Source organism: Alosa alosa, chromosome 17 (genome assembly GCF_017589495.1).
Source record: "Alosa alosa isolate M-15738 ecotype Scorff River chromosome 17, AALO_Geno_1.1, whole genome shotgun sequence".
NCBI classification, from domain to species: domain Eukaryota; kingdom Metazoa; phylum Chordata; class Actinopteri; order Clupeiformes; family Clupeidae; genus Alosa; species Alosa alosa.
In genome coordinates, this window is record NC_063205.1 from 31,483,345 (window position 1) to 31,510,386 (window position 27,042).

The 27,042-nt window shown below is 39.0% G+C and overlaps 1 protein-coding gene and 1 long non-coding RNA gene across 19 annotated transcripts in view; one reads left to right on the plus strand and one right to left on the minus strand.

Annotated features, from left to right (window-relative positions):
* Positions 1 to 27,042, plus strand: part of LOC125310846 (protein unc-80 homolog) — a 285,921-nt gene that overhangs the window by 103,644 nt on the left and 155,235 nt on the right. For all 18 annotated transcript variants that reach the window (XM_048268581.1, XM_048268576.1, XM_048268580.1 and 15 more), the window contains 2 exons: positions 16,462 to 16,569; positions 23,251 to 23,389. In XM_048268581.1, coding sequence (XP_048124538.1) covers positions 16,462 to 16,569; positions 23,251 to 23,389 — 247 coding nt within the window. The remainder of the gene's footprint in view (positions 1 to 16,461; positions 16,570 to 23,250; positions 23,390 to 27,042) is intronic.
* The window catches only part of LOC125310849, a 37,974-nt gene continuing 33,954 nt past the window's right edge, over positions 23,023 to 27,042 (minus strand). The window contains exon 3 of the long non-coding RNA XR_007196372.1: positions 23,023 to 23,403. This is a non-coding gene — a long non-coding RNA (uncharacterized LOC125310849). The remainder of the gene's footprint in view (positions 23,404 to 27,042) is intronic.

The following is a 27,042-nucleotide window of genomic DNA, read 5'->3' on the forward strand; positions in this document are numbered from 1 at the left end:
AAGGGCAAGTCGAGTCCAAGTCCAAGTCACATCAAAGCCAAGTCGAGTCCAAGTCCAAGTCCCAATCTTTTTCAAGTCCTGAACAAGTCATCAGGTACTCTTCACTTAATAATGCCATTATTAGACTATCGATCATAATTTTAGCACTTCCATCTAATCCACAGTATTTTTTTTATAAATACAGATTAAAATATGTTCAATGTTTCTGTCTTGTAATCTTTTATGACACGATGTGCATACCTATGTAATATACACATGTGCATACCTGAGTAATCTGTACAAAACGGATAGCTACATGACACTCAGCACAGCTGCAAAAATATATAATGTTTTTCCAAATTGCGGAGCCCACTGTAAGGATAAGTAATAATTTGACTGATGGTATTTCACTGCGCTAGGCCACAGATTTGCCTGCAAACAATTTATTAGGCTGTCTGCCAGTGGTGACTCATAAGGGAAGCCAAGGTCAACACTTTTATATTATTTAAAAGATAATAATGACAGTAATTGTGTTTTAAAGTATTAATTTCTTAAGAAATACTACACATTTGATGCTGTTTATCTAATTTGTAAATGGTGCACTGTCACTTTAAGCCCATTGTGCACTGTCCACACGTTCTCATAATGATCTTTTTTTACCAGCTCCGTTCAAATATAGCCTATGGCTAGTCCACAAACTCAAACATTGTTTGTGCCACATGTATAGCACAATATTAACAATGATAAGCATGATATTAAGTTGGCACAAACAGCTTTCATTCCTTTGGAAAGAGAAACATGTATGACATGATGCTTGCTTGACATTTTCTGTTTGCAATTAAAAGTGAATTATGAGCCTGGTAGCCAGTAGCCACCTAGCTACAGTAGCTGAGTGGAATGCGTTTCAATTGGCATATCATGTGCTTCATGTACATAAATTATTGAATACTTCAAGACTCACCAGTTCCATTACACAAGGCAAAGACAACTCTTCATAATATTCTTGTCCACTTTCCAAATCACAGTGAGTGCAGCTATGTCATAGTGACCTGGATCTACTTGTTGCCTCCACGATTTCTTTTTATATGTTTCTTATATTTAAAAGAAGATATCAATCATCATCAACAATGACAAGCCAGCTGGAACCTACTTTCGTTTTCTCTCCCCTCGTATGCGTGCTTAGATGTGTTCTCAATTAAATGCAGTAGCCTAGCATAAGTTTAAGTTGGATCTTAATGGAGAGGACTCGAAAAGTATCATCTTTATGTAACATGCTGTTGGTGCTTTTTGACAAACGTTCTCTAACAAGAGTGCAAATCAATTTGCAGTAAAGCTACTAGTGATTGGCTAAATGTTGGTCCTTCCTCTGTCTCTTGGTGCCCTACACACAGTGCGTAACGCGTGTGAGGGTAGTGGCAGTAGGCTACTGAACTGTGCTCTGTCCGCTTGTCTCCGCTATTTTATTTTTTTTAGTCGCAGGAAAGCGTCTCTGGGTTGACTGGTACACGATCAGGAAATGTAGTTTTTGATTAGAGACATGTCAAGTCATCACAAGTCAAAGAGGCAAAGTCCGAGTCAAGTCTTGAGTGAATAGTATTCAAGTCCAAGTCGAGTCGCAAGTCATGCCGAATTTTATCAAGTCAAGTCTGAAGTCATTAAAATCATGACTCGAGTCTGACTCGAGTCCAAGTCATGTGACTCGAGTCCACATGTCTGGTGATTAGATAATGCACAAGACCCCTCTTTATGTCATTAATTGCCACACCTCTAGGTGCGTTGCTCAATAAAAGAGACGTGCAAGATAAAATTAAACTTTGTGCTGGGATAATAATCCGCTTGCCGCCAGGTTTTGAGTCTCTCGGGGTTTGTTCTTGATGACATAAGCTTTCATTTAGGCATTTTCAGTTTGACCTCTGAGGTCAGCTAGAGGTCATTGATGTGATATGAAATTTCCATGCAAAAAAGTAAAAAGGGAGGGATGAACAACCCATGCAGAGGCTGCGGTGTTAGGCATAGAATGTGAACGTGTGTAGCCAACTTTAATAAGCATCAAGACGATCAGTGTGATTTTGGTCTTACAAATGGTAATTGCCCTCAATTAAAAACTGTTTTTGCAATGTTCATTTCCTCCCACAATTTTTTTGCAACAAACAGCTTTTAGAAAATCAGGAATCACAAAATCAGGCATTTTCGGTCGCAACAATCTCAAAAAATCCTTACAAAATCCTGGAGGGACTGGTTAATGAACCAAAACATGTCCAGATCAAAACAAAACACAAACTGAACACAAAATCAAGCTTCTGCCATTGCCATATCAGTGTCCTGATCTTAACTCCGCAGCAAAACAGTGGGGCGAGTCAAAGAGGAGAATGCACAAGTGAGGACCTAGGAATTTAGACGATCTGGAGAGGTTTTGTAAAGAGGAATAGTCTCAAATCCCTTGCTTTGTACTATCCAACTTTATGGGATGTCATAAGAGAATATTATGAGCTGTTTTATTGGGAAAGGGAGGCTTAACCTATCTTAAGAATAGCTGTGGGAAGTACTGGCACAGAGTTACAGAGGCTAGAATGTTTTTTTTTTTAATTATTTCTGCCGGATAACAAGCATCTCTGAACTAACCACATTTCAGCCCTCTAGGTAACTTGAGATGACTTAGAAACTCAACTGAGCCCTAGCACCAGGTCTTGTGAACCTGTGTGCAAAATATCAATATAAAATGGAAAATGAGTACTTCAGACCATTATTTGCCAAGGTATGCTCATGTGTTTTGTAAAATGCCCTATGGAAACTCCCCATAGGACTTTTGGGCTCCCAAAATGCATACTGACAATAAAAGCCTTACAGTGTGGCAACCTCTTGGTGTAGAAGCATGATCCTGGTCTTAAATGAAAGGCAACGCTTTGAGGCGTCTTGTAGACTATATGGATTGTAAATCAGGGGTTGTGATATAGAATGACTACCGTATTTTCCGGACTTTAAGTCACACTTATTTTCATAGTTTGGCTGGTCCTGCGACTCAGGTACAACATATATATTTATATATATGTTTTTTTACTCTTCATGACACATTTTTTTGACTGGTGCGACTTATACTTCGGTGCGATTTATAGTCCTTAAAATACAAAATATGGAATAATTACACCAATGTCTACACACATTTTCTTTGCTGCTTCAATGGATATGTACAAGATGGACTATGCATCTGCACAACTAATATTGGATAAAACAACATGAATATTCAATTTCTATGGAATACTGTGAATATTTCAGTACCCAATATACTGCATCTACTTATTGCACTGCAGCTAGAAAGTAGGGAAGCACCAAAAGCGGAGGAAGGGGAAGAGGGCATTTTGGGGTGGAACATGGGACAGGGTGAATGGAGAGAGAGGAGATGAAGAGAAGAGAAGAGAAGGGGTGGAACATGGGATAGTGAGATTAATCTGATAATGTAAACAGGGCTTAAATTTCACTGCGGATTGTGGGTATTGCGCATAATTTGTTCAAGTCCCGCAACTCTAGCCATCATAATGCGAGAAATTCCCGCATACACTTTTACAGCCTGTGTTTACTACCGAGTTGAATTGAACATGGCCTCATGCAGACGCAGACACACACACACACGGAGAGAGAGAGAGAGAACCACTTTGCGCTTACGCAAATAGGCTACTACGCAACCATGGCAAACTTTTACATCTGGAAAGAGCTCCTTGGTAACTATCCTGCTAGCTCAGGTCACGTCAACACTTGATCCCAGAAAGATTGTCTCCAACTTGTTAGTTTTTTGAACATTAATTTTATCTAATAACATAGAAAACATAATGAATTGCATCCACATATCCTTATGCACTACGCACAACTTTTATTCACTAGCGACTAGCCTAAAACTTGTATTAAAAATAATTTAGTAATTAAAAATTACTAAATATAATTTAGTAATTAAAAATTACTAAATATGTTTAGCATTCAAATTACTTGTATGTTTAGGGGGGGCTACTTCAGCATTTTTTTTTTTTTTTTTTTTATTTTTATATCATACCTTCGTGTTTCTTTTGTGGACATTTTCAGCTTTCTTTTACATTATTAGTTAAAAATAATAGAAGAAAAATTAAATGGCACAACCATTTAATGACCATTAATAATTAAAATTTATTTAAATTTGTCTTAATGGCAAAGGCCACACCCCAATCTCGAGCACTTAATTTTTATGGGCTTTGAATTGAATTGAATTGTGGGGGGGCCATTAATGCTGACACGCATGCACGTAGCCAGATGCTCTCCTTGTGGTCTAATTCTCAGTCCCAAAACAACAAACCCACGTATAAAAAAGTAAATACTCACTTTTCTTCTACATCACTCCCACAGTTACCATACAACTCACTCACAATTAACTTCGAAAAAAGACCTAGGCTACTTGATTGAAGTGCGACGGTTCGTCTCACCGTCAAGAGAACGCTGAAGTTATGAGAACATGTCTTTCTGATAAGAGAATATAGGCTCCTATATGTCTAATGCCGTAAACGTAGAAAAGGTCTGTTTGTGATAGCCTATTATAGCTAAGTGGACAGAATTTAGGCTATACGTATATGCCAACATATGCTCATATTTCCTTTAACTATCAGACAGTTTAAACAGGCCTAGACTGTGTTCGCCTAGCTTTCCCATGCAAACATTACAAATAGCCCTACGCTAACGTTACAAGTCTAGGCTACAATTAACGTTAAGACCATACACCTTGTAGCACATTGGTTTACTCTATTGCATTACTTAAGTTTTAATAATTTGTCGTTGAATGTTGATGGAGGCTCATCTTTGGGAAATCAGCTCTCTGGATAAAATTGTCAGCCGGAGCTCTCAGAGTTCTCAGAGTTGACGACACGGGGGTAAATCCAATCAGCAGAAAGAACCGCATCACAACAGTAGGCTAAATCGCAACAAACTTTTTTCCCCCCATGTTAAATTCATTTCGGTAATCATGAATTGGTTTCTTTTATTTGATGTAGGCTAGGAGAGGAGGATGCATGTTTCACATTAGTGTCAATGTGTCAAAGCAGGCTTTGGATCAGAGGAATTGCTCAAGCTTAACATATGGCATAGGCTACAAGCGAATTCACGGCATACAAACAGCTTCGTGATGAAATATAACTAATATCATTTTTTATTGTCACCAGGCCTATAAGTAGGCTATTTATTGTGTAACCTACAAGTGAACGATGACACCATAGGCTACACTGTGGCGGAGCAAGACCCCATCAGTCGGATAGCTAAACAATGTAACCGTGTTCAGAACGTAGGCTAGCCATATGGGCTGCAGACTTGTCTTTGGGCTTGTAATCACCTGACACATCATGCCTCATATATGTCCTGAATAATGAGAGGCTAAGTGCGAATTTGATGCACTTAACTTGCTCAAGACTTTCAGAAAACAATTTCGAGATGACGTTGGCCATTGTGCTTTTACAGTGTGTTAAGTGAATCTCGTGATATTATGTTGCAGCGGCGCTGAAAATCCAGCGGCGGCGCTGCGCCGCTGTTAAATACATTGTAGGGGAAACACTGCTCTATATAAATTAACCATAGACTGTATATATAGAACTGGACAGTGTGGCTGCATTCTACAGTGTTCTATGGAATTGAAGCCGCCGGGCGGCGGCCATCTTGGAAAATTTGGAGCCATTTTGAAGTGCGCTGCGCGGCAAAAGTTGAAGCATCGCGCAGTGAAGAGGAGTCGTCAGGCACGCCACTCAGTTGCCACTCAGCGAAGTTAAACACGCCCCTTGTCAAGTGAAACCCGCCCCTTCCCCTTTCCACAACGCAGGTCGACTTTCGGCAGAAGGCTAGCTGGCTGGATGAATTTTATGGGCTGTGAGTTAGCTAAACAGTACAAACAACAATCGGTTTGTTCTTGTCTGGTAAGTGTTAGATCAATTGAAAAGTTTTTTTTTTGTCTATTGGTGTTCTTAAATACGTCTAAGAGAGCTTATTATGTTGATTATAGACTGTGACAATTTAGTATGGTGAATACTAATGAGCTAACAACAGAAATACGGACAGCTTAATTAGATGCTAACGTTAGCAGCTACATTAACGCGTTACCGTTAACGGGAGGCTAAGTTAGTCGTTGAAGTGAAGATTAGCACCCAGCTCCCGTAACAGTCGATGCATGATATACTTGGTTTTATTAGTTGTTGCTGTTTTCAAATATCTCAATCTTAATGTATGCCATCTCAACATGGAGTAACCATTGACTGTACATGGGGATTAATAACACTAGACAGTCAGTACAGTATATGATGTGATAAAACAACGGTATGATGTGATAAAAACAACGCAAGTTAACGTTAACGTAATGTGAAGCATGGACCTCATCAACCTAATGTTAATGTAACTACTAGCCAGTTTGCCAGCGTTGCATTTTTTCTAACGTTAACGACAGACACCTGTTAGAGCTACTTCTGTGATGGTAGGTCGGTAGCATAGACTGGAAAAAAAAAATAGATCGGTAGGTCGGTAGTTGTAGACCGCATAAGTGAATGATCGATAAATGAAACGCCTGCATTAAACACTACGCCAAGAACCAGTCACTTCCCAGGGATATCGGTGAACATTTGAGAAAGACCTTAGTTTGTCATCTAACGTCCATGATCAGTCATACTGATAACGTTATTTTTCAAGCTGACGCAAGTTAATAACATTCACACCGCAAATTTATATGTGTAGTTAACATTAGGTAGGTGTTGAGTGCCTGATTAGATGCTTTGTAATGTTGTAAAATTGTCTGACTAACTTTATTGTAACTTTCCTTTTTGCAGGTAAGATATGAGTGATGGCTGAATGTACTGGAGGTGGCGGCAAGGTGGTCTCCATGATCTACATTAGTCTGCAAGCAAGGGAATGCCTACGTGAAGTGGTTTGGCTGGAGTGGTCTGAGGTGGCATGTCCTCCCCCTTTCTCCAAGTCCCCTGACATCCATCTCCCTGACATCATCACCCACAGTCACTGGATCAACATGAAGCCCCTTATACATGGGACATGGCACAGCACCACTACGTTCTGAAAACACATGACTTTCAATAACTTGTGTGGCACCAAGAAAAGTCTGCCGCTGCTCTGAACCTTCTGTTAATGTGACATCATTCATACTTGAGTCTGTACACATCCCTTTGTTTCTATTTTCTTTATTGATGTCACCCAAACTTCAACTTTCTGTATGCCCCTGAACTCACACAAATTGTAAATTGCAATGTGCCATTTAACCAGTGGTGTAGTCTAGTTAGTTAGTTGTAGTGGTGGGTATACTGTGAGCAACCCCAAATGTTATTAAATACGTTTCCTTGCCTATTTTAAAAGGGTATACTGAGATGATGATGCTTTTTAAATGGGTTTACTGTGTAGTCCTGTGTATCACGTAGACTATACCATACCACGGTCATTTAACTGCCTTGGTATTTAAGTCAGAGGCCATTGCTTAGTATTTAACTGTAGCCTACACAAAGATGTAGACGTTACTAAAATAATAATTATTTGTTGATACTAAATCAATATTGAATGTTTTTTTTAAATTTCTTTTGTGTGATCTATCATTCAGAATGCTGTAACATGACTGGTCTTCAATCAGCCAAAGAGGACACATCGTAACTCCTCTCCTAGTTACTCTCCATTGGCTCCCTACAGTAGCCAGAATTAAATTTAAATCTCTCACTTTGGCCTATAGGACACTAACTGGATCTGCTCCTTGATATTTTAATTCAATGATCAAGATATACATCCCCAACCGCCCACTGCGGTCTTCTGATGAGCTTCAGTCTTAAATGCTAGGTCAAATTCAAGACTCTTTTCCTCAGTGGTTCCATGTTGGTGGAATGAGTTGCCCAGTGCTCTTCGTTCTTGTGATAGTTTTTGGTCTTTTAAGCACTTCTTATACATTATGGTTTGAATGCAGTAGTACTGTTTTATTTTCATTATAGGCTGTTGATTAATTTTACATTTTTTATTGTTGATATTCTCTTTAATGTAGTCTTACCATGTTTTTGATATTATTGATTGAATGGGCATTTATTATTTATTATTGCTTTCCCCCCTCATTGTTTATTTCATTAGGCTATTGATTGATCCCTGTTTTAAGTATTATATTGTTTTGTATTTGTTAAGGGTAACCATAACCATCATCATAATGTGGTATTTTCTTATGCACTTGAAACAAAGAATAAAAATGTTTCTTTAAACGTAGTACCACTTTAAACACATCACACACTGATCAGCAAAGTAGCTTCCTGATTATGTGTAAAATGTTTACAGAGTATCCTGTCCTGATGTAGTAGGTCCATGTTCTCATATTTTTACAGCTGACATGAAGGCTGCAGCATTACATTTTTTATTTATAATGGAGCACCCTCTCTGGTGAAAGACTAGCAAGCCTGTGGTAGAGGCATACGATTACAGACATATTGAGAGAGCCTATCAATGAGTTGTCACAGTTTTCAATTTAGACGTATTATTTTGAAATGGGGTACGTCTATGGGAGGATTTACACATCACTGGGAATACCTGATCAAATCATACCAATGCAAAATGCTTCTCCAGCAGTGCAATCGCAGGTAACAACGATACCTTAACTCAGCATTTTCAGATACCGCTGTTATGAGCATACTAAGCAAATTGTCCATTTATAACTTTGAATCCTACCTCACGTTAAGCTATGGTCCAATAATGTGTTCACTAAAACACAAGTAAAGTTATTTGTTGGGCTGATTCATAAATGGGCATACCGAGGTTGTCGACCTAGCAGGCTAGGGTGGCGTTTTTTGCCATTCGCGCAAAACTAAGCAAGAGTTAACGTTAATGAAACTTAACATCGCCTTCTCCAGTGACAAAGTGTATTCAAATGAAGTTGCAACGATGATGGCGGCAATCACTGGTTACGTTAAACCATTTGAAACAAGTAGGACTGTAAATTATGGGGACTATGGCTAACGTCACTTCGGATCAATATAGCAGAGCCCTTTTACTTTACCTATCAACTGGCTAATGCTAGCATGATGTAGCATGCTATGAGCTAATATACTTAGCATCTACACGAAAAGAACAGCACATATCTTTTTTTCACAAAGAATCTGTAACAACTAACAACGATGTCTCTTACAAACAACTACACAATGTATGACTATCAATATGTATTTAGTCAGACTGTGATAAGATATAGCCTAATGATAATGACAGTAACACTTATTTAGGTTAGATTATGTGTCGAAATCAGGTGTCGTTAAAATAAGTGGCGATGGCGTGGTAGTGTCTGCAGCCTAGACGGTAAAACATAATGGACAAAGCGTCGTGTCTGCAGCCAGCCAGCTGTCAATCATAGGTGTAAACACCCCCTTTTAGATTTGTTAATATAACATTAAAAAAATCATTTCAGCGAGAAAAGAAAAAATTGTGTGTATTGAAGCATCTTGAAAACTATTTTTTGAATAAAAAGTTGTTGATACAAAATAGTTTTAGGTGAGAAAAGTGACACGGAAAGTTGGCTACTTGGCCATTGAAATACATGGGGATGGGCGGAGTTACACATTGTACTGCAGCCAGCCACCAGGGGGCTTTGGACTAACGCTCGCATCACTCTTAACAGACGGCACACTGTCCAGTTCTATATATACAGTCTATGAAATTAACAAATATATGAAATAGAAACATAGCCCATCACATAAGCCATAATTTTCAGTGTGTGTGTGTGGAGAGAGTCAAGCAGAATCTAGGATGTCCACTGTTGTGAATGATCCCACTTCAGTATATATTACTGATGACGTCAGGGTTTTAAGCCCTGATGTGAAGCACTATACAAATTGTACATGTAAAAGGTTGTCATATATGGATTCCCAAAAGTCAAAGCTTTCAATGGTGTATAATATTACTATGCTACATAGCAATATGGTACATACAATTGATTCAGAATGTTGGGGGGTAGGTGGGCCGTGGAAGGCACACTGGTTTTAATACTGCCTTTTTGCATACAGTGCCCTATAGAATACATACATGTGGTTGCAAAAAAGGGTTGTATTGGGCACTCTAAATGCAAAATGGCAGCATTTAGTGTACAGCACTGTGTACCTGTTCTGGTGACTGCAGTTACTAAAACAGTGTTCTGATGTGTTCCGTTTTTGTCAGGGGTGGGTACTCTTTTTTTACTCTTACTCAAGTACATTTTTGAGCCAGTAAACTACTCTTTACTCAGCTACATTTTCGATTGCCTTTCGTTACGAGTGGAGAAAGTATATTGAGGGAGGAAAGCGCACCTCTCCCTCAGTGCACAGCGGCGTGGGAGAAAAGAAACAGGGATTCAGAATGCATTGCTACGTTTCCCCGCGATTATAAAAGTAATGACTGGCCTATTTAGCCTACTACATGGAAGTAGATGTTCTATATATCTAACAGCTCAGTTAACGCAATGACGTCCTGCCAGCTGCTGCATCTTCTGGTGAGACTGCCAGAGTAGCAACGAGGTGAGAGGTATGATATGACACAGAAACTTTTGCCAGCATCGTTCAACAATCACATTTGACAAGGAAAGTAGGCATTCAACTTAATTTATAAGCGAAGCAAATGCACTGGAAATTGAGCACACAAGTTAGAAAAAAACTAGCATGTAGCCTCATTGTTGCAGGACATGACATGCGACGGTCGGCTGAGAAAACAGATAGCCTGCTCTGTCGCTCTGTCCGAGTGGATATACCTACAGTAGGCTACCTAGGCTATACAGTATTTAGATCTACAATATAGCCATTGTTTTTAGGTTACATTGTCTGTATGGTGAAATTATAACCGGGTCATTCCATGTCACGTTTGGTCTGGATAATCCTGCATGGCCATAGCTGTCCCTCAAAGTTGATACAAATTTTATTGGAGTTTTTGGCTGGGCTCTGTTTAAGCCTTCAGAAGACATATTTGTACTCAACATAGGCTCTTGATTTATTTTCCTTACTGAGATAAGTAGAAACACTCTCACAAAAAACAATGAACAGAAAATAAATTCCTTCAGGGTCCAGGCACGTGCAGAGAAGGGGGGCTACAGGGGCTCTAGCACCTGCCCTTTGCCCCTTTGATGTCCAAGTGCCCTTTTGACAAGACCCGTTTTTTACTTTTTAAAATGTGTAATACTTCCGCTAGTTCCAACGCGAATATTCGCTAAAATGTCTCATTAATAGTTTGTGAAATTAGAAATTTACAAAAATAACAATTTTCTGTGTTAATTGAGATGCCTTGCGGCCACCAATCCGTGGCGTCATACATTCAGTCAACTCTCAGAAGGTGCACGCAGGCACAGTGCTGCAGGAGATGTTTGGGAGCATGGTAAGGTCACTTGGCAGTTAGCCTATCTGAACATGCAATAGTATTCAGCTTAGAGATAGAGAATAAAATGTTTAAAGTTGTTTCATGTTTAATGGCTATCAAACCCGTTTTAACCATGTTATGGTCCATCCATTTCAATACAAGGATACAAGGATACAAGGAAGTTTATTGTCACATGCATATAGCTACTGGAAGTAAGAAATGCAGTGAAATTATGTCTGATGTAAGCCTATTTGTGCATTAATGGGGGGGGGGGGGGGGGTAAAAGTGCTAGAAGAGGGGTTTAGTAGATTAAGTGGCAAGGGCTGCATAAAAAAAAAGGTGGGGAGGATTGGGATTGGGTGGAGGGCACCAACAAGGAGCACCCAAGAGCAACAGGGGCAAGGAAAAACTCCCTTCCCAAGGAAGAAACCTTGGGCAGATCCACGGCTCAAGGGGCTAACCCAACTGCCAGGGTCTTGGTGTGTGTGTTGGGGGATGACAGGGGAGATGGGATAGTGTGCTGTGTATGTGGGGAGAGGGCAGTGTGCAATATGTGTGTTGGAGAAGCTTCCTCATGAGACAATGTGCTATGTGCAATAACCTGGCAGCTTCGAAAATCTAAGGCTGAACATTCATAACATATTCTGTTTAGGTTACTACGTTATAGTAGCTTAGGTTAGTAGACCTAGTTCATAAAACAGAGTAGGCAAACCTTTTCTAAATCGTCATAAGCCGACGACATAGGCTACTGTAGTTGTTTAACTAACCCAACTCCACACGTCGTTCTCTGTTTACAGTAGGCTACATTACACGTCATTTCACTCAGTGGCCACACGCACAGTACGTGAATCTGCAAGACACCAGCTAATGGTGGTAGTTCACTGTGATAAACATTAAAATTATAGCCTGACAAGCCAGACTAGGCAATAACATATTTGCTGCCGCTAGGGTGCGTCTAGATTTCTGGGCTATTAAAATTAGCTTTGAATTTAATCAATAGGATGTAGCCTTATAGCCTGATCTCTGTGTAGACAATAGCCTAATGAAAACTGAAAAGACCTATTTGTCTGTGCCCTGGCTACAGCAGGCCTACAGTACATGCACTCCTATTGAATTTTCAGAACCAAGAAGGGAAATGAGAAAAATGTGTTACAGCTCTGTCTGCTATTTACACCCATTCTTCTTGATACATATGAATAAATATGTTTATTATGTTGTTTTGTATTTATGTGTCGCTTTGGACAAAGGCGTCTGCTAAATCCATAACCATAACCATAAATATGAAAATTGTAGCCTATGTAGCTCTATTGGGTTGTAATCAAAATTAAGTTTTAAATAAAGTTAACACGTTTTCTGAAAAATTTGTTCCATGTGCCCTTTTTTAAATTTGAGCCCCTGCCCCTTCAAAGGTCTCTGCACGCCCCTGTCAGGGTCTGAACAGCAGACTTTACAAGTCTAAAAATTCATTTTTGTTCTCATTTTCAGAGCACCTGAAACACCTTGTGGAAATGTACAAAGATTTTTTTTTTTTTTTTTCTTTATTCTCCATGATCTTTTCTTTTTTAAAACACCAATTTGACTTGTCTTATGCAAATCTTTCTTTTTCACTTTCCACCCTGAACATGGGCAAAATGCCCCATTGACATCAATATGTTTTATATAGAGTCACCACACTGCCACCTGTGGTTGTATAGAGTAACCTGTGGTAGCTCTATACAAAACATATTGATGTCAATGGTGCATTTCAACTTTGAAGGACAGCTATGGCCATGCAGGATTATCCAGACCAAACGTGACAATTTTGCTACATACTATTCCTATTTATGTACCAGCATGCAAAATTTGAGCCTCCTACATGGTTTAGTTCTTGCGCTGTGGGCTTGTGGGCTTGTGAACTTTGACAAAAAAAAGAGGCCGAACAAAATCGACAGCCCCCTTCCCCTGTAAAACTGGCTGTATCTTGGAAAGTATTGATCTTACATAAGAGTAATTTTACAGTGTGTCTCCTGGGTAACATAGGTACACCTGGTAATTTTTTCAGAATTTTTTGAGACCTAAGTGCGTGGGCCCTGGTTGAACTGACGTGGAATGACCCAACCAGACTTCTATCAATGCAAAGTAGAAGAATCAGCTGGTAATGAATTGAAAGTGACAAGATGGCCTACAAAAGTGTGTCAAATAATATTAAAGTATATTAAATACAATATATTTGAATTGGGCTGTTCAAATATGTTTGCCTATATGACTAACCTACTGAGGAGGAGAAAGGCAAACAGGCATAAAGGATACTTTTGTATCCCAATTTAAAGGGCCATCAAAAATATAAAAATTTACAAAATAGTAACTTGTTACTTGAGTAATTTATTAACAAAGTACTTTTTTACTTTTACTTTTACTCAAGTAATTTTTGAAGGGAGTAATTGTACTTTTACTTGAGTATAGATTTTCAGTACTCTACCCAAGGCCAAATTTCCTTACTATTTGATTTTAGAGTCAACTAAGTTTGTACACATTTTCTTTTAAACTGGTTTTAAAACCAGGACATGTGTTTTGTTGATGTTTGTTTATCGTTTGCCATTAATAGGAGTTTTCTTTCTAGCATCCTTTACCTAAATAGATAGATAGATAGATAGATAGATAGATAGATAGATAAATAATCTCTTTGTGATTTATTGTAATCTCACACTGAAGAAAATTAGGAAAAATACAACCTTGAAGTGATATTTTGAGAAAAAGGAAAATCTCATGAAGAAATAAATATTTTTAACAAAAACATGTCGCTCACAATTATTGGCACCCCTGCTTGTAATATCTTCTTAAGCCTCCCTTTGCCAATAAAACAGCTTGTAATATTCTCCTATGACACCCCATAAAGTTGGAGAATAAAAAGCAAGGGATTTAAGACCATTCATCTTTACAAAATCTCCCCAGATCGTCCAGATTCCTAGGTCCACACTTGTGCATTTTCCTCTTTGACTCACCCCACTGTTTTTCTATCGAGTTAGGGGACTGAGATGGCAATGGCCGAAGCTTGATTGTGTGTTCAGTAAACCATATTTGTTTTGATCTGGACATTTGTTTTGGTTCATTGATCTGATGAATGATCCATGACCCACTTTTAGAATCTTGGCAGAGATTGACACATTTTCTTTGTAAATATTCAGTTTTTTTACCATGCCGCTTAAATTAGGTTACCAAGGCCTTTGGGAATAAAAACAGCCCCTCCACCATAATTGTCATTAAGCATGGGAATCTTTTTAGTATATCTTCTATGTACGCCAAACACATCATCGCTTTTAACATCACATCTTGGTACACCTTCTTACCAAACAAATGCAAGAGAAAGCTGGCTAGGATAGCCAGGCAAGCCGTTAAGATTATGGGCATTCCACAAAAACAGCCTTAGCTTTATATACAAGCAGTGGAAAGCAAAATCCAACTTCATCATCTAGGATGCCTCCCACCTCCTCCACCAAAGCTTTGAGCTATTACCATCAGGAAGAGTGCTTTTGGCTAAAAAGTCATTATACAACAAATTCTTCATTCCCAATGCAATACATACAAAACTCTTGCAACGGACACATCACACACATTCTGCCTTCAATCAAAAGAAAATGTTCTAACATGGCATAAAGCTTTTTGAATCTTGAATCACACCTAAAGTATTTCTAGGCAAAGAGTGCATAATTTCATCTGATAATAGACCACACTTCCAGACAAAGTCACTGTGCCATTCAGTAACTTGTTTACATTGGTAATTAAATAAACGGACTGGCTTTTACCTGACATGCCCTCTAAATAATCTATTAGCAGTGAGATCATATTTGAAGATTTTGTGGGGGACTTGATGGTCTGGGGGTACTTGATGATACAAGATGATACCTTTTTCTGTAACTCTCCAACAGTGGTCTTGATCTTACCATCCTCCATACTGTACGTGGGGGCAAGATAACCATGGGTCTTTGTCCAAGCATGTTTGTCACATTTCCAGTTGATTAGAACATTTAATCATTGTTTTAACTATAAATAAAGGTGTTTTCAACAAAGTACCTAGTTTTTATAGACATTCCCTGACTTACAAATGTCAACAAACTTTCTTTTTATTTAAATTGAGTGTATTCTCTTCTTTCCAATATAGCCTGATTTAGCCTAACCACTTCTGAAAATTAACTTAAAGAAGTTGAAATTAGATAGGAAAATGTGTCTATTAAGTTTTGTATATAAGATTTCTCTAGGGCTGCCAATAATTGTTAGCAACATGTTTTCATTAAACATATTTATTTGTTTATGGGATTTTTCTTTTTCTCAGAATAAATTTGCTTCCCTTCAAGGGTGGATTTTCCTCATAGTTTTCATTGTGAGTGTACAATAAATCACCTGAAGATATTTTTTGGTAACACTTTACTAGACAGTGTCAACATAAGAGTGACATGAACACATGACCCTGTCATGACACATGAACTCTAACCCTAACCTCTAATCCTAATCCTAACTCTAACCCTGACCCTAATCCTAACCCTTGTTATGTCAAAAACCGAATAACATTTATGACTTATTTATAACACGTTCATGACAGTGTCATGTCACTCTTATGTTGATACTGTCAAGTAAAGTGTAACCTATTTTTTATACCTGGTTTTAGTCAACTTTACCAAAGGTGCCAATAATTCTGGAGGGTACTGTGCACATACATAACATATTCTAAAAATATTTTTCCTCTCTCTCTGCTCAGGGGGGAGTCATTATAAAGTGCTATTGCAGTGGGTAAAAAGTCTTTCTGTATCTGTCTTTCACAATGTTGACCTCTAAGAGTGATATTAATGTTATAGATGAGCTTCACATGCCTGAAAACATGGAAAAGCATACTTAGTTTACTTACTTTCTTTCTTTGCATGGAAAAAAGAGGTCAATGACCTCTAGCTGACCTCAAAGGTCAAACTGAGAATGCCTTCACATCTTAAAATTAAAGCTTATGTTTTCAAAAACAAACCCGTAATGTTTCATGCTTTTGTCTGTGCACATTATTTTCTGATAACAAGGCCTTAACAGCTCCACTAGTAATCCTTGCAAAGCCTATGTACAGATCCAGATCCAAGTGATATTTGAACACATATGTGTGACTATCTGCATATGTGTGTGTTCATTCATATACAGTGCTCGGATAAGTCTTGTCTCAGGACCCCATCCATGAAAAGACGTCCCACTGACAGTAATACAGAAGGGAAGAAGGACACGGGAATGCTCAAGTACATCCGCAATCAGGTATACACATGGACTATATTATCATCATCATCAACCATTGTTGTTTTCAGGGGAAAATTGACTGAGCATTTAGCTCTTTTACAGCAATGCCCTGAGTTTACAATCAAAGCCCAAACCTAGCACAGACACACATGAAACAAATTAACAAATAGGCCTAATAAACAATAGAAATAAAACAAGATCCAGGTGCTGGACGGAGCGGCATGACTTGCCAGCGTACTTGTAACCCAGCACACTTATTTGAAATAATTAGGCCATAACAAATCATTTATTTTTTTTATAATAAACTAGAATTGCATCTCCGAAGAACTGCAAGAGTGGATTTGAACAGGTGCAAGTCGCCAAAAGAATTGCAACAGTACTTTTGTTTTTGAAAATTGGGCACATGGATCAAAAGCTGTCTGTATTAATGCACCATCCAATAAGCCAAAATGCAATAACAATGTATTATGCTATGCTGGTTGCTAGGGTGATCATGCTTGTTGCTATGGTGGTTGCTAGGTTTTTGCTAGGGTAATTAGCATGGTTGCTAGGATGTTGCTAGGGTACATAGGGTGCTTGCTATGCTAAATAATGTGGTTGCTATGCTGGTTAATAAGGAAATCATGTTGGTTGCTAGGATAACATTATAATGGTGGTTGCTAGGTTGTTGATAAGGTAATTAAGATGGTTGCTGGGCTTTGCTAGGGTACATTTGGTGGCTGCTATGCTAAATAATGTGGTTGCTATGCTGGTTGCTAGGGTAATCATGTTGGTTGCTATGGTGGTGGCTACAGTAGGGTCACATTATATTGGTGGTTGCTAGGTTGTTGTTAGGGTAATTATGATGGTTGCTAGGATGTTGCTAGGGTACATATGGTGGTTGCTATGCTAAATAATGTGGTTGCTATACTGGTAGCTAGGGTTAAACCCAAACCATGTGTATACAAACCATGTGTAGATGTACAAAGTTTTGTTTGACATGGATTGGCTTTTACATGACCTATATAAACATGGATTGCCTGTATACATATGGATTGGCTTTTTTACATTACCTTTACAACTGGTGCTGGCTAGATATACAGAAAATCTGGTTTAAAATAGAGATTAGTGCTGTCAAATCTATTTTAATTGTGAGTTTCCAATATAATAATAATAATAATAATAATAATAAAATGTATTTATATAGCACTTTTCAAGCACAAAGTGCTCTACAGACGAACAAACAAACAAAACAAAGCAAAAAACAAAACAATAGTAATGATAACAATAATAATAATAATAATAGTAATAATAATAAAGATAAAATAGTAAACTACCAAACTACAAACTATCAAACACAAACTTAACTATATATATATATATATATATATATATATATAAAAGAAAGTAGGAAAATTATACAGTATAGCACTCAAGACAAAATAAACAAACAGAAATGATAATAATGATAATAAATTAAAGGAATTTAAGGAAAGCAATTTTATATAAGTGGGTCTTTAGACTAGATTTGAAAACAGCCACTGATGGTGCAGATTTGATGTTATAAGGGAGGCTGTTCCAAAGCTTGCGTGCTCTAACTGCAAATGATCGGTCACCCCTAGTTGACAGTTTACTTTCTGGAACAACTAAAAGTCCCAGGCTGGAGGATCTGAGGGGCCGAGCCGAACAGTAGGGGGTTAATAAATCTTTTAAATAGTCAGGTGCCAAACCATGAAATGCTTTATAGGTTTTAAGGTGGATTTTAACATCAATCCTGGCAACCAGTGAAGATTGGCCAGAACTGGGGTGATGTGTTCCCTAAATTTAGACTTTGTCAAAAGTCTGGCTGCTGAATTCTGAACAGTCTGTAAATGAGAGATGGAATGACTATTTAAACAGGTGAATAAGGCGTTGCAGTAATCAAGTCTAGATGAGACAAATGCATGTATAATTCTCTCTGTGTCCTTTAAAGAAAGCATAACAGGACTGCACAAGGAGTTTTACATGTTGGTCAAATGTTAAATCTGTATCAAATAAAACCCTAGAAGTAGTCTTGTTATGTGAGGCTAAATTTCCAAGAAAAGTCTTAGCCTGATTATAGACTTTGCCAGGGCCAATAAAAAGGACTTCTGTTTTGTCAGAGTTAAGCTGTTGGAAATTCTGTGACATCCAGTCTTTCACATCAGCTATGCAATCCTGCAGTACAGTTACTGTAGCTTGTTAAGCATGTTTGGTTTGACTGAGAGATACAGCTGTGTGTCAGCATAGCAGTGAAATTATATGTTATGGCGGCAAATTATGTGGCCTAGAGGTAACATATACTCTTAGTCAAACTGCCCGTGGCTGACTATAAGTTCGGCAAGCTTAACTTTACATGTCATAACATCAACTAAACATAAGTCACAAATTCATTCTATCACTTGTAATATGAACGTAGCCTTTTTCCTACAACTAGGTGAGATAATTGGCTATGCCTGTTATACTGAAGTTCCAAGGTTAGCTAGCTAGCAAGCTAACCGTTTTACATGGGATATGGTAAGTGTAGCTACGTGCTGAATGGGTTGTAATGTACATAGTTTCGACATGAGTAAGTTACATACACATAATTCTTCATAACTGCCCTGTTAGTAAAATGATTGAATGGCCTGTAAATTAATAACTAGATGTAACATCAAGGTGTGATTAGGCTAGCTGTCTTTGGAATCAATGATATAATGTTAACTTGTTTTCCGGTAAAATGGGGCGTGATGCAGATTAAATGTAGCCTATCTTTATTATGCGCCTTTAGTAGGCTACGTAAAGGCATGCTGCACACACTTGTTTGGGCTTACAAGCCGGCCAAAGAGTAGATTCGTATAATAAACACCAACACAGTTCTGAACTTCCGGTCAGCTGAATGGTGTTTTAAATTGCTGTGGACACCGATGCCGACATGAGTGTGATGCACTCTGCTTTCGACATTCATTTACTGTACATTAGATTTCATTCTTTTCAATACAACTCTGCACACCAGCATTGCACTTTGCCGCCGTGTAAATCACGATTCAGTTATATTTGGTCAACGCCGCTCCATAAAATCCATTGTTCATCCAGTGTTTGCGTGTTAAAAACTTTGGCGCTGATGTGTGTGGCAAGTGACCCATAGACTGTAAGCCTATGAAATGGCAGTGCACTCATATCGAAAAGTTCCTTATTTTCAACTGAACTCAAAGATAATGAATATAGTATTTTATGTTTGTTATGCCCTTTATTAGCTATATTTCTGAAGAATATATTGTGTTGCCTCAGGTCTGCTGCACATCTTTTGAAATTTGATTTGAAATAATCAAATAGACCTACGTCTTAAAGTTAAGTTAATGAAGTAACTTGCTTTGCTTTCATTTGAATCCTAATCAAGATACACAATAATTGCTTTATATTGTTAATATGGACTCCTGGAAAGTTCAGCAATGCAAAATAATAGAATTTGAATCATGCGATAAAATATGTGATTAATCGTGATTAACTATAGGAATTCAGCGATTAATCGTGATTAAAAAGTTTAATCGTTTGATAGCACTAATGCTAATAGCAATGTATATGCTTGAATGTTCTCGCTGTGGCTTGTGGGGTAGGTGGGTCAGGTGACGAGCCGTCGAATCACAGCACAGCACACAGAATGCATTGCAACACATCGTCATGAAGAGACTTATCGTTAGGTCGGCTTTAAATAGCATACAGAACCTGTTCTTACACTAACGTTGTCTGAAAGCTCCCCAGATCGTGGCAAGACAATTGAATTGATTGTGAGCTTCTTGCTGGGTAATGATGACTAATGTGACTTGTATGCATTGACTTAACTGGTGTCACTGGTGCTGTGTGGAAGTGTATGATGTCTAAGTGAATGTGGGTTTCTCAATGATATGATCTATACAACAGTATACATGGCTAAGTTTGAATGGAGCTGGCTGGGCAATGAACTGGCTGAATGGATTGGGAAAATACTTTTTTTTTAATGACTTGTATGACATAGATTGGCTTTGCGCTGTCCCATCATTTTTTCCATGATCTTTACAACTGATGCTAGTTACACATTAAACTGGGCTTCATGGATTGGCTTTAAAAAAGATGGGACAGCGTGAAACTTTTTTTCCATGACCTTTACAACTGGTGCTGGCAAGGCATTGAACTGGGCTTCATTCGAGGATGCCAACGGTACCTCATTTTTGAAAATCGGACATACGGGTCAAAAGTTACATGCACACACCTTCACAGACACAGACAGCCCAGCCCATTAGGCAGCTGCCAGATGGCTTAGAACTCTGCCAGTTGCAAGCTTTAAGGCCCATTCACACCAAAAACGATAACGATAACGATAACTATAAATAAATATCGTTCTCGTTAATATGAATGACGACGTTCACACATAAACTATAACGATAACGACATGAAGAACGATATCGTTGGGGATCACTTTCAGAGCGATTTTCACAACGATAAAATGCTAATAGCCAATCAGAACCCATCGAATTTTAGCCCTCACATTTATTAACACAATGAGAGACTTTGTTTATCGTTGTTCAGTGTGAACACTTTTATCGTTATGGTTATAATTATAGTTATCGTTATCGTTATTGTTCTTGGTGTGAATGGGCCTTTAGCTTTAGAGCTGTGATGTCATAATCAAAATCAAATCCTGAGCATTCCGCCATTCATTTCAGTGGGGCCAAAAAACCGGAATAATGTGAAAACGACATGTTTATCTTGCCCCCATGAAAGATGGTAAGAGAGGCAAGAAATTCTATAATAACCACAATTGGAGAGTTACAGAAAAAAAGTATCATCTTGGGGTCTCCAAGAATTTTTTCAAAAGTGACCTAATTGCTTATAGGTTATGGTTATAGTTGTGCTTTGTGATTTGGCTGACACTTTTAGTTACAATTAACAGTAAACAGTTTATAAAAATCGGTAAAACTACATTAAGGAGTTTAGCAATAATAAACAATAATGTCAATGCAATATCAATGATCAATAGCCTAATGAAAATAAACAAATACTATAAAATACAAGCCATAACTCATAACTCACAACTCATGACCATTATACATGCATTTATTTCTTCACGCCTGGATTACTGCAATAGTCTTTTTTCTTGTCTGAACCAAAAATCAATAAAGAGACTTTGCCCGGCTTCTTACTAAGACAAAGTACTGTAATCACATTACTCCTGTTTTAGCCTCACTGCACTGGCTCCCAGTAAGCTTTAGAATTGATTTTAAGATTCTTCTGATTACTTTTAAAGCTCTACATGGCCTGTCTCCCAACTACATATCTGATCTCCTAGTACCTTATACACCTGTGCGTACTTTAAGATCATCTGGTAGTGGTTTCCTAACTATTCCTAAGGTCAATCTCAAAACTAAAGGGGAGAGAGCATTTAGTGTCAGGGCACCTAGGCTCTGGAGTGACCTGCCTGATGAAATCAGGTCAGCCAAGTCAGTATGCCCTTTTAAATCCCTCCTTAAAACTCATCTTTACAAGCAAGCCTTCCTTAGTTTTGTTTAAGTAATATACTTAATTTTGTGTTAAGTTTATTAAGTTTTATTTCAGTAAGTTTTATTTCAGTGTCAAGTTTGATTTCAGTAAGTTTTATTTCAGTATCCTAAGTTTTATTTCAGTGTAAGTTTATTTTCCTTTTTCAAATTTATGTTAAGTTCTAATTGAATTAGTATATATTATTTGATTGTTATATTATTATGTCTTATTTGCATTTTCATTTATGTTGATATTGTACAGCACTTTGTAACTTTGTTTTGAAAAGTGCTATATCAATAAAGATTATTATTATTATTATTATTATTATTATTATTATTATTATTAGAACCACTTTATTAAGTGTATGCTGAACAGATATGTTTCTGGTAAACAGTTCATATTTTCACATGCAAATTAGGTTTCTGGCAAACAGTTGCCGTTATCTTTTGGCAAATAATGTAGTTATGTTACTAAGTTGTTTTAAATAACAGTTAATTTGTTTTATGTGTAAAAAGGAAAAAGTTCCCCGTTATTTCAGGCACTCCTGGTGGATGGAGCGCCCTTAACATTTGCCTATACTGTCTATGCCTAGAGCCAGGTCTGAGAGTGTGGTATTTGAAAGAAGTAGATTTATTTGAAGGTAGTAGTGAAATAAATGTCCATTAGTTGGATATTGACAAGCCTGTCCCACTTCCTCATGCAGACAATTATGTAGTTGCTTTACATGAGCTGATATTTGCACAGGCATGTATTAGCTGCTAAATTTCAATTAGCTGTTTGCTGAGTGAGCCAAATGAAACTAAGGCTATCAAATTTTCAAAACGGCGGGTTCTTGAGAAATGCATTAATTGTAGCCTACTCTACAGACAGAATTTTACAAACTTTGATACACTTCTAGAAAATGTTAAATTATATATACTGCGTCTAAAATTTTAAAGATATTGGCCATTAAAGTGCTAGATTTTTATTTTGATGACATTCAGTAGATGGTGCTAGTAGCAAATACTTTGTCACAACAGTTTGTTAACAGTTCTTATTCCACGTTGTTTGACCAAATCTTAAACTTTTATCTCCACCCTTACATGAATTCCAACATATAACCTGTATGTGGGAAAACCTGCATGCACAAGTGTTCCACAAAAGGTGTATGCAGGAGTTTATTAGGTGTATTTAATCATTTTTAGTCATGATTGTTTCTATGCCTAGGTGATGAGTCTGTCTCCAGCACCACTCTCATTGCTGATAAAAGCAGCACCTATTCTCACTGAGGACATGTATGGAGACATCCAGCCTGCTGCCTGGGAGCTGCTTCTAAGTGTGGATGAACATATGGCTGCTGCCGCTGGTGAAGTCATAAACCTGCACACACATACAAAAAAAAAAAAAACATGAAATCATGCATGCATATATAATTCAAGTTGAAGTAGTTTATTGTCATGTACTCAAAACCAAGTTAATTAGGATTCACATATAGAAGATGTACTCAGAAATTTTTAGGGTTAATTATGTTTTTTACCTTAATATAGCAGCTTTGAAGTCATTTTTAAGGTAAACAAACGTGTAAAGGGGATAATCATTTGTCCCATGCAGCCCTAGCTTAGTCAGAGAATCACAAATTGCTTTATGGCAATTGTGCGATAGCCTACTATTTCTATTAAATTGTGTAATATTACCTTGTCAGTCGACTTGGCCCCTCGGAAATTATCTTTGCCCGTTTTAAATAAAATCCACGTGTATTGTGTCCAGGAGGGTGCTAGCCAAGAGTGGTATTTACAACCATTCTGTACAATACATACTCACAACTGCAGGGGGAGCCCAGTAGCACAACAAAAACTAAACTGAATACCATTAAATGTTTAACAACCTATGCAAGGTAATCAATAAATAACAACAAGAGAGCCAGGTTGGTGGTATTCACCTGGTAGGGAGAACAAGAACACAGGTGCTTGTAGCGCAGAAGCATCTTTACACATCTACAGTATGGTAGTACAAAGGGTTAAGGAACACGCCGACTTTTTGGGACTTTAGCTTATTCACCGTAATCCCCAGAGTTCGATAAGTCGATTCCCTTCTCATCTCCGTCCATGAAGTTACTCAGTATGACGCACCCACCGCTAGCCTAACTTAGCACAAGGGCTTCGAAGTGGCCGGCTTCATTAGCCTACACCTCCCAATAGCAACACAATAATTCCAACATTTTCCTATTTACATGCTGTGATTTGTATAGTTACAATGTGTACAGATAACAATGTCAAATGAGACAGCCCTTTTGTAAGCTTATACTTACTTGGTACCAAAGATTCTAGAGCGGAGCTCTGTTCTAGAATCTTTGCTTGGTACTATGTTCACATTCCGGCGAAGCACAGCTACTTGGGTGAAGTGATTTGCAGGCAGCACCTGAAAACTGTATGTATATGCTTACTGTGAGAAAGCCTGTGATAGGAGAGACAAAGTGATGACATCATCGAGTACCGACTCCCCCTCCCCCCATTTTACTTTCCCTCGTTTTGCAGTCGTTGCAGTTGTCTCTCTAAACAGTGAATAACAATGTACCTATTTCCTGTGTGCGTAAATGCAGAATAGACCACACACACACACACACACACTCACATACATATATCAAACATATCAAATGGAAACCTATACAAAACATTGTTGTCAACTCAAGTTACGAAACTGTGAAGATTAAAGAAGATAAACAGTGGATCTGTGTCCGTGAATTCTCTGACCGGAAATCGCAATCCATATCTCGCCACTCAGTCAAAACCTTTATCCTGGAGTCCCAACCTCCATCACATGGTCCTTCGAGCCGGATGTCTGAGTAACCCTGAAGATATGGAACCAGATCACACTGAAGTCCTCCATGACCTTGAATCTGAACAGTCCCTCGGTGCAAGGGAGAGACAACCCCCACGACACCTAGCAGATTATGAAGTTGGATTCGCCAACAAACAGATCCCGCAACTTCAACTTTCACCTTCACTGATTCAACAGTCCCCACCTTCACATGTCGGGTCAAGATGTGAATCAGATAAATCTAGGCGATCAGGAGGCTCATCAGCACATTTGCCAACACCAGCCCTCACTGATCTCCAGTCAGTATGGACCGTATGGACCAGGAATGTGAAAGACTGGATGCACGGGCCCAAGAAGCTCAGCGTGTGCAAGAGGAAGCCCTAACCAGACAACTAAACCAGTGGCGTCAGCTACAAAAACTAGAGCATGAGCTTGAAGTCGCGAGAATGGTCACCTTCCTCATCAGAGAGCAGCCTTCACCTTCCCAGCCAATCATAGATCCAGGCTACTCTCTGCCTAGAGCACAGACCATCGGCAGCACACTGGCTCCTCCCTCTCTAGTCTCTAGACCACCGCGAGCAGACTACAGGCTCAACACATACTCTACCCTCTATTCAAGCACCTCCACCACATCAACCAGTGACGTCAGATCCGAGTCCATCTGACTCTACACCAACACCAGCCCTGATGTCCAGCCTAGCCCCTGTGTCGATGCACCAGCAAGTCACAGTGTCTGCTGCACAGTATGTAGCCCCCCAGGTTGCTCGTCCTCCAGCAGTGTTAAACCCAGCTCAAGGGTAAATCTCCTCGTCACCTGTAGTCGTGTCTCCAGTGTCCGCGCCCATCCCCCAAGTGCCACCTCCACTTCTGTTTTCTACAAGAGCACCTAATATCCCAGTAACATATCCTGCCATCACAGCCCCCACAGCGAGGGCTCCACTTCCACCTGTGTACGGAATGGCCTCAGCTCCCACGATTAGCACCTTTAGCTCTTCAATTCCTGGGCCCCCTCCTCCTCCAGTCCCTGTCACACAGAACCCGCCATTTATAAATGGCACATTCATGAGTCCTTCATCAACCCAACATGCAGTAAGCCTCTATCAGCAACCAGTGTTACCTCCAGGGATGGAACTGCTGATAGCCTCCTCCTATGGTGTACCCAAGCCATCACTGCCATGTTTTGAAAGTGGCAGAGAAAGTGACTTTGCCCTTCTCAAGATGAGCCTTGACAACCTGCTCAACCCACATAGCCACCTGAGTGAACAGTATAAATACCAAGTGCTTCTGGGACGATTAAAACTTCTAAGTGCACTGCAGCTCGCCAAGGCCTTCATGTACGACCCCCGGCCCTATACCACAGCCTTACAGGCCCACCAAGAGAAGTACGGGCAGCCGCGACAGCTCGTCCAAGGTGAATTGGCAGCAATCCTGAATTCCCCACCTTTGAAATTTGGAGATGCAGAAGCATTTGACGCATTTGCCCTCTCCGTGCACTCAGTCGTGGGTATGCTCCGCACTCTAGAAGGACAGAACGGATGTGAACTGCAATGCGGATCCCATGTGGACAGATTGCTGAGTAAAATACCACCTAGCTACAGAGACAGGTTCGTTGAATACTGTCTAAAACGAGGCATCTTACAGAGTGGTTCTGACCGAACATACAGCCTTCCAGATTTATCAGCCTGGCTTCAGATGAAATCCCAAGCTAAGCGCATAGCAAGCAGAGCAGCAGCGCTTTACCAGAGTGAGGTGCAACATCCTGTTAGGAAAGAACATCGCGCCCCTACAAGGCAGGAGGAGAGATCTACCTCTATTTTCTATATGACAGGTGAAGAAAATTCAAACCGTTCTGCCCCTACTGCAATAGTAAAGAACACTTCTTGAATTCATGCACAGAGTTTAAGAGTCTAAGTACAGAAAGGGTCCTGACCAGGGTAGGAATTTCACGGCGGCCACGACGGCCATGGCCGTCGTAGCCCCTTGCATTGGCCGTGAGGCCCCTTTGAAACTCAGAGGTTTACAGGCCACGGTGGCCTTGGTGACCCCTTCTTTCAATATTCTGCTTTGCGTCCTACTAATAGCGATTTTTATTTAGTCTATAATCTTAGCAATTACAGCGCAAATTAATTTAGTCTTTTACGCAGTGGAGAAAGTGACAGCGCAAGAAAGAAAGTGCGTCTAAATTCACCCATTCTCAGTTGA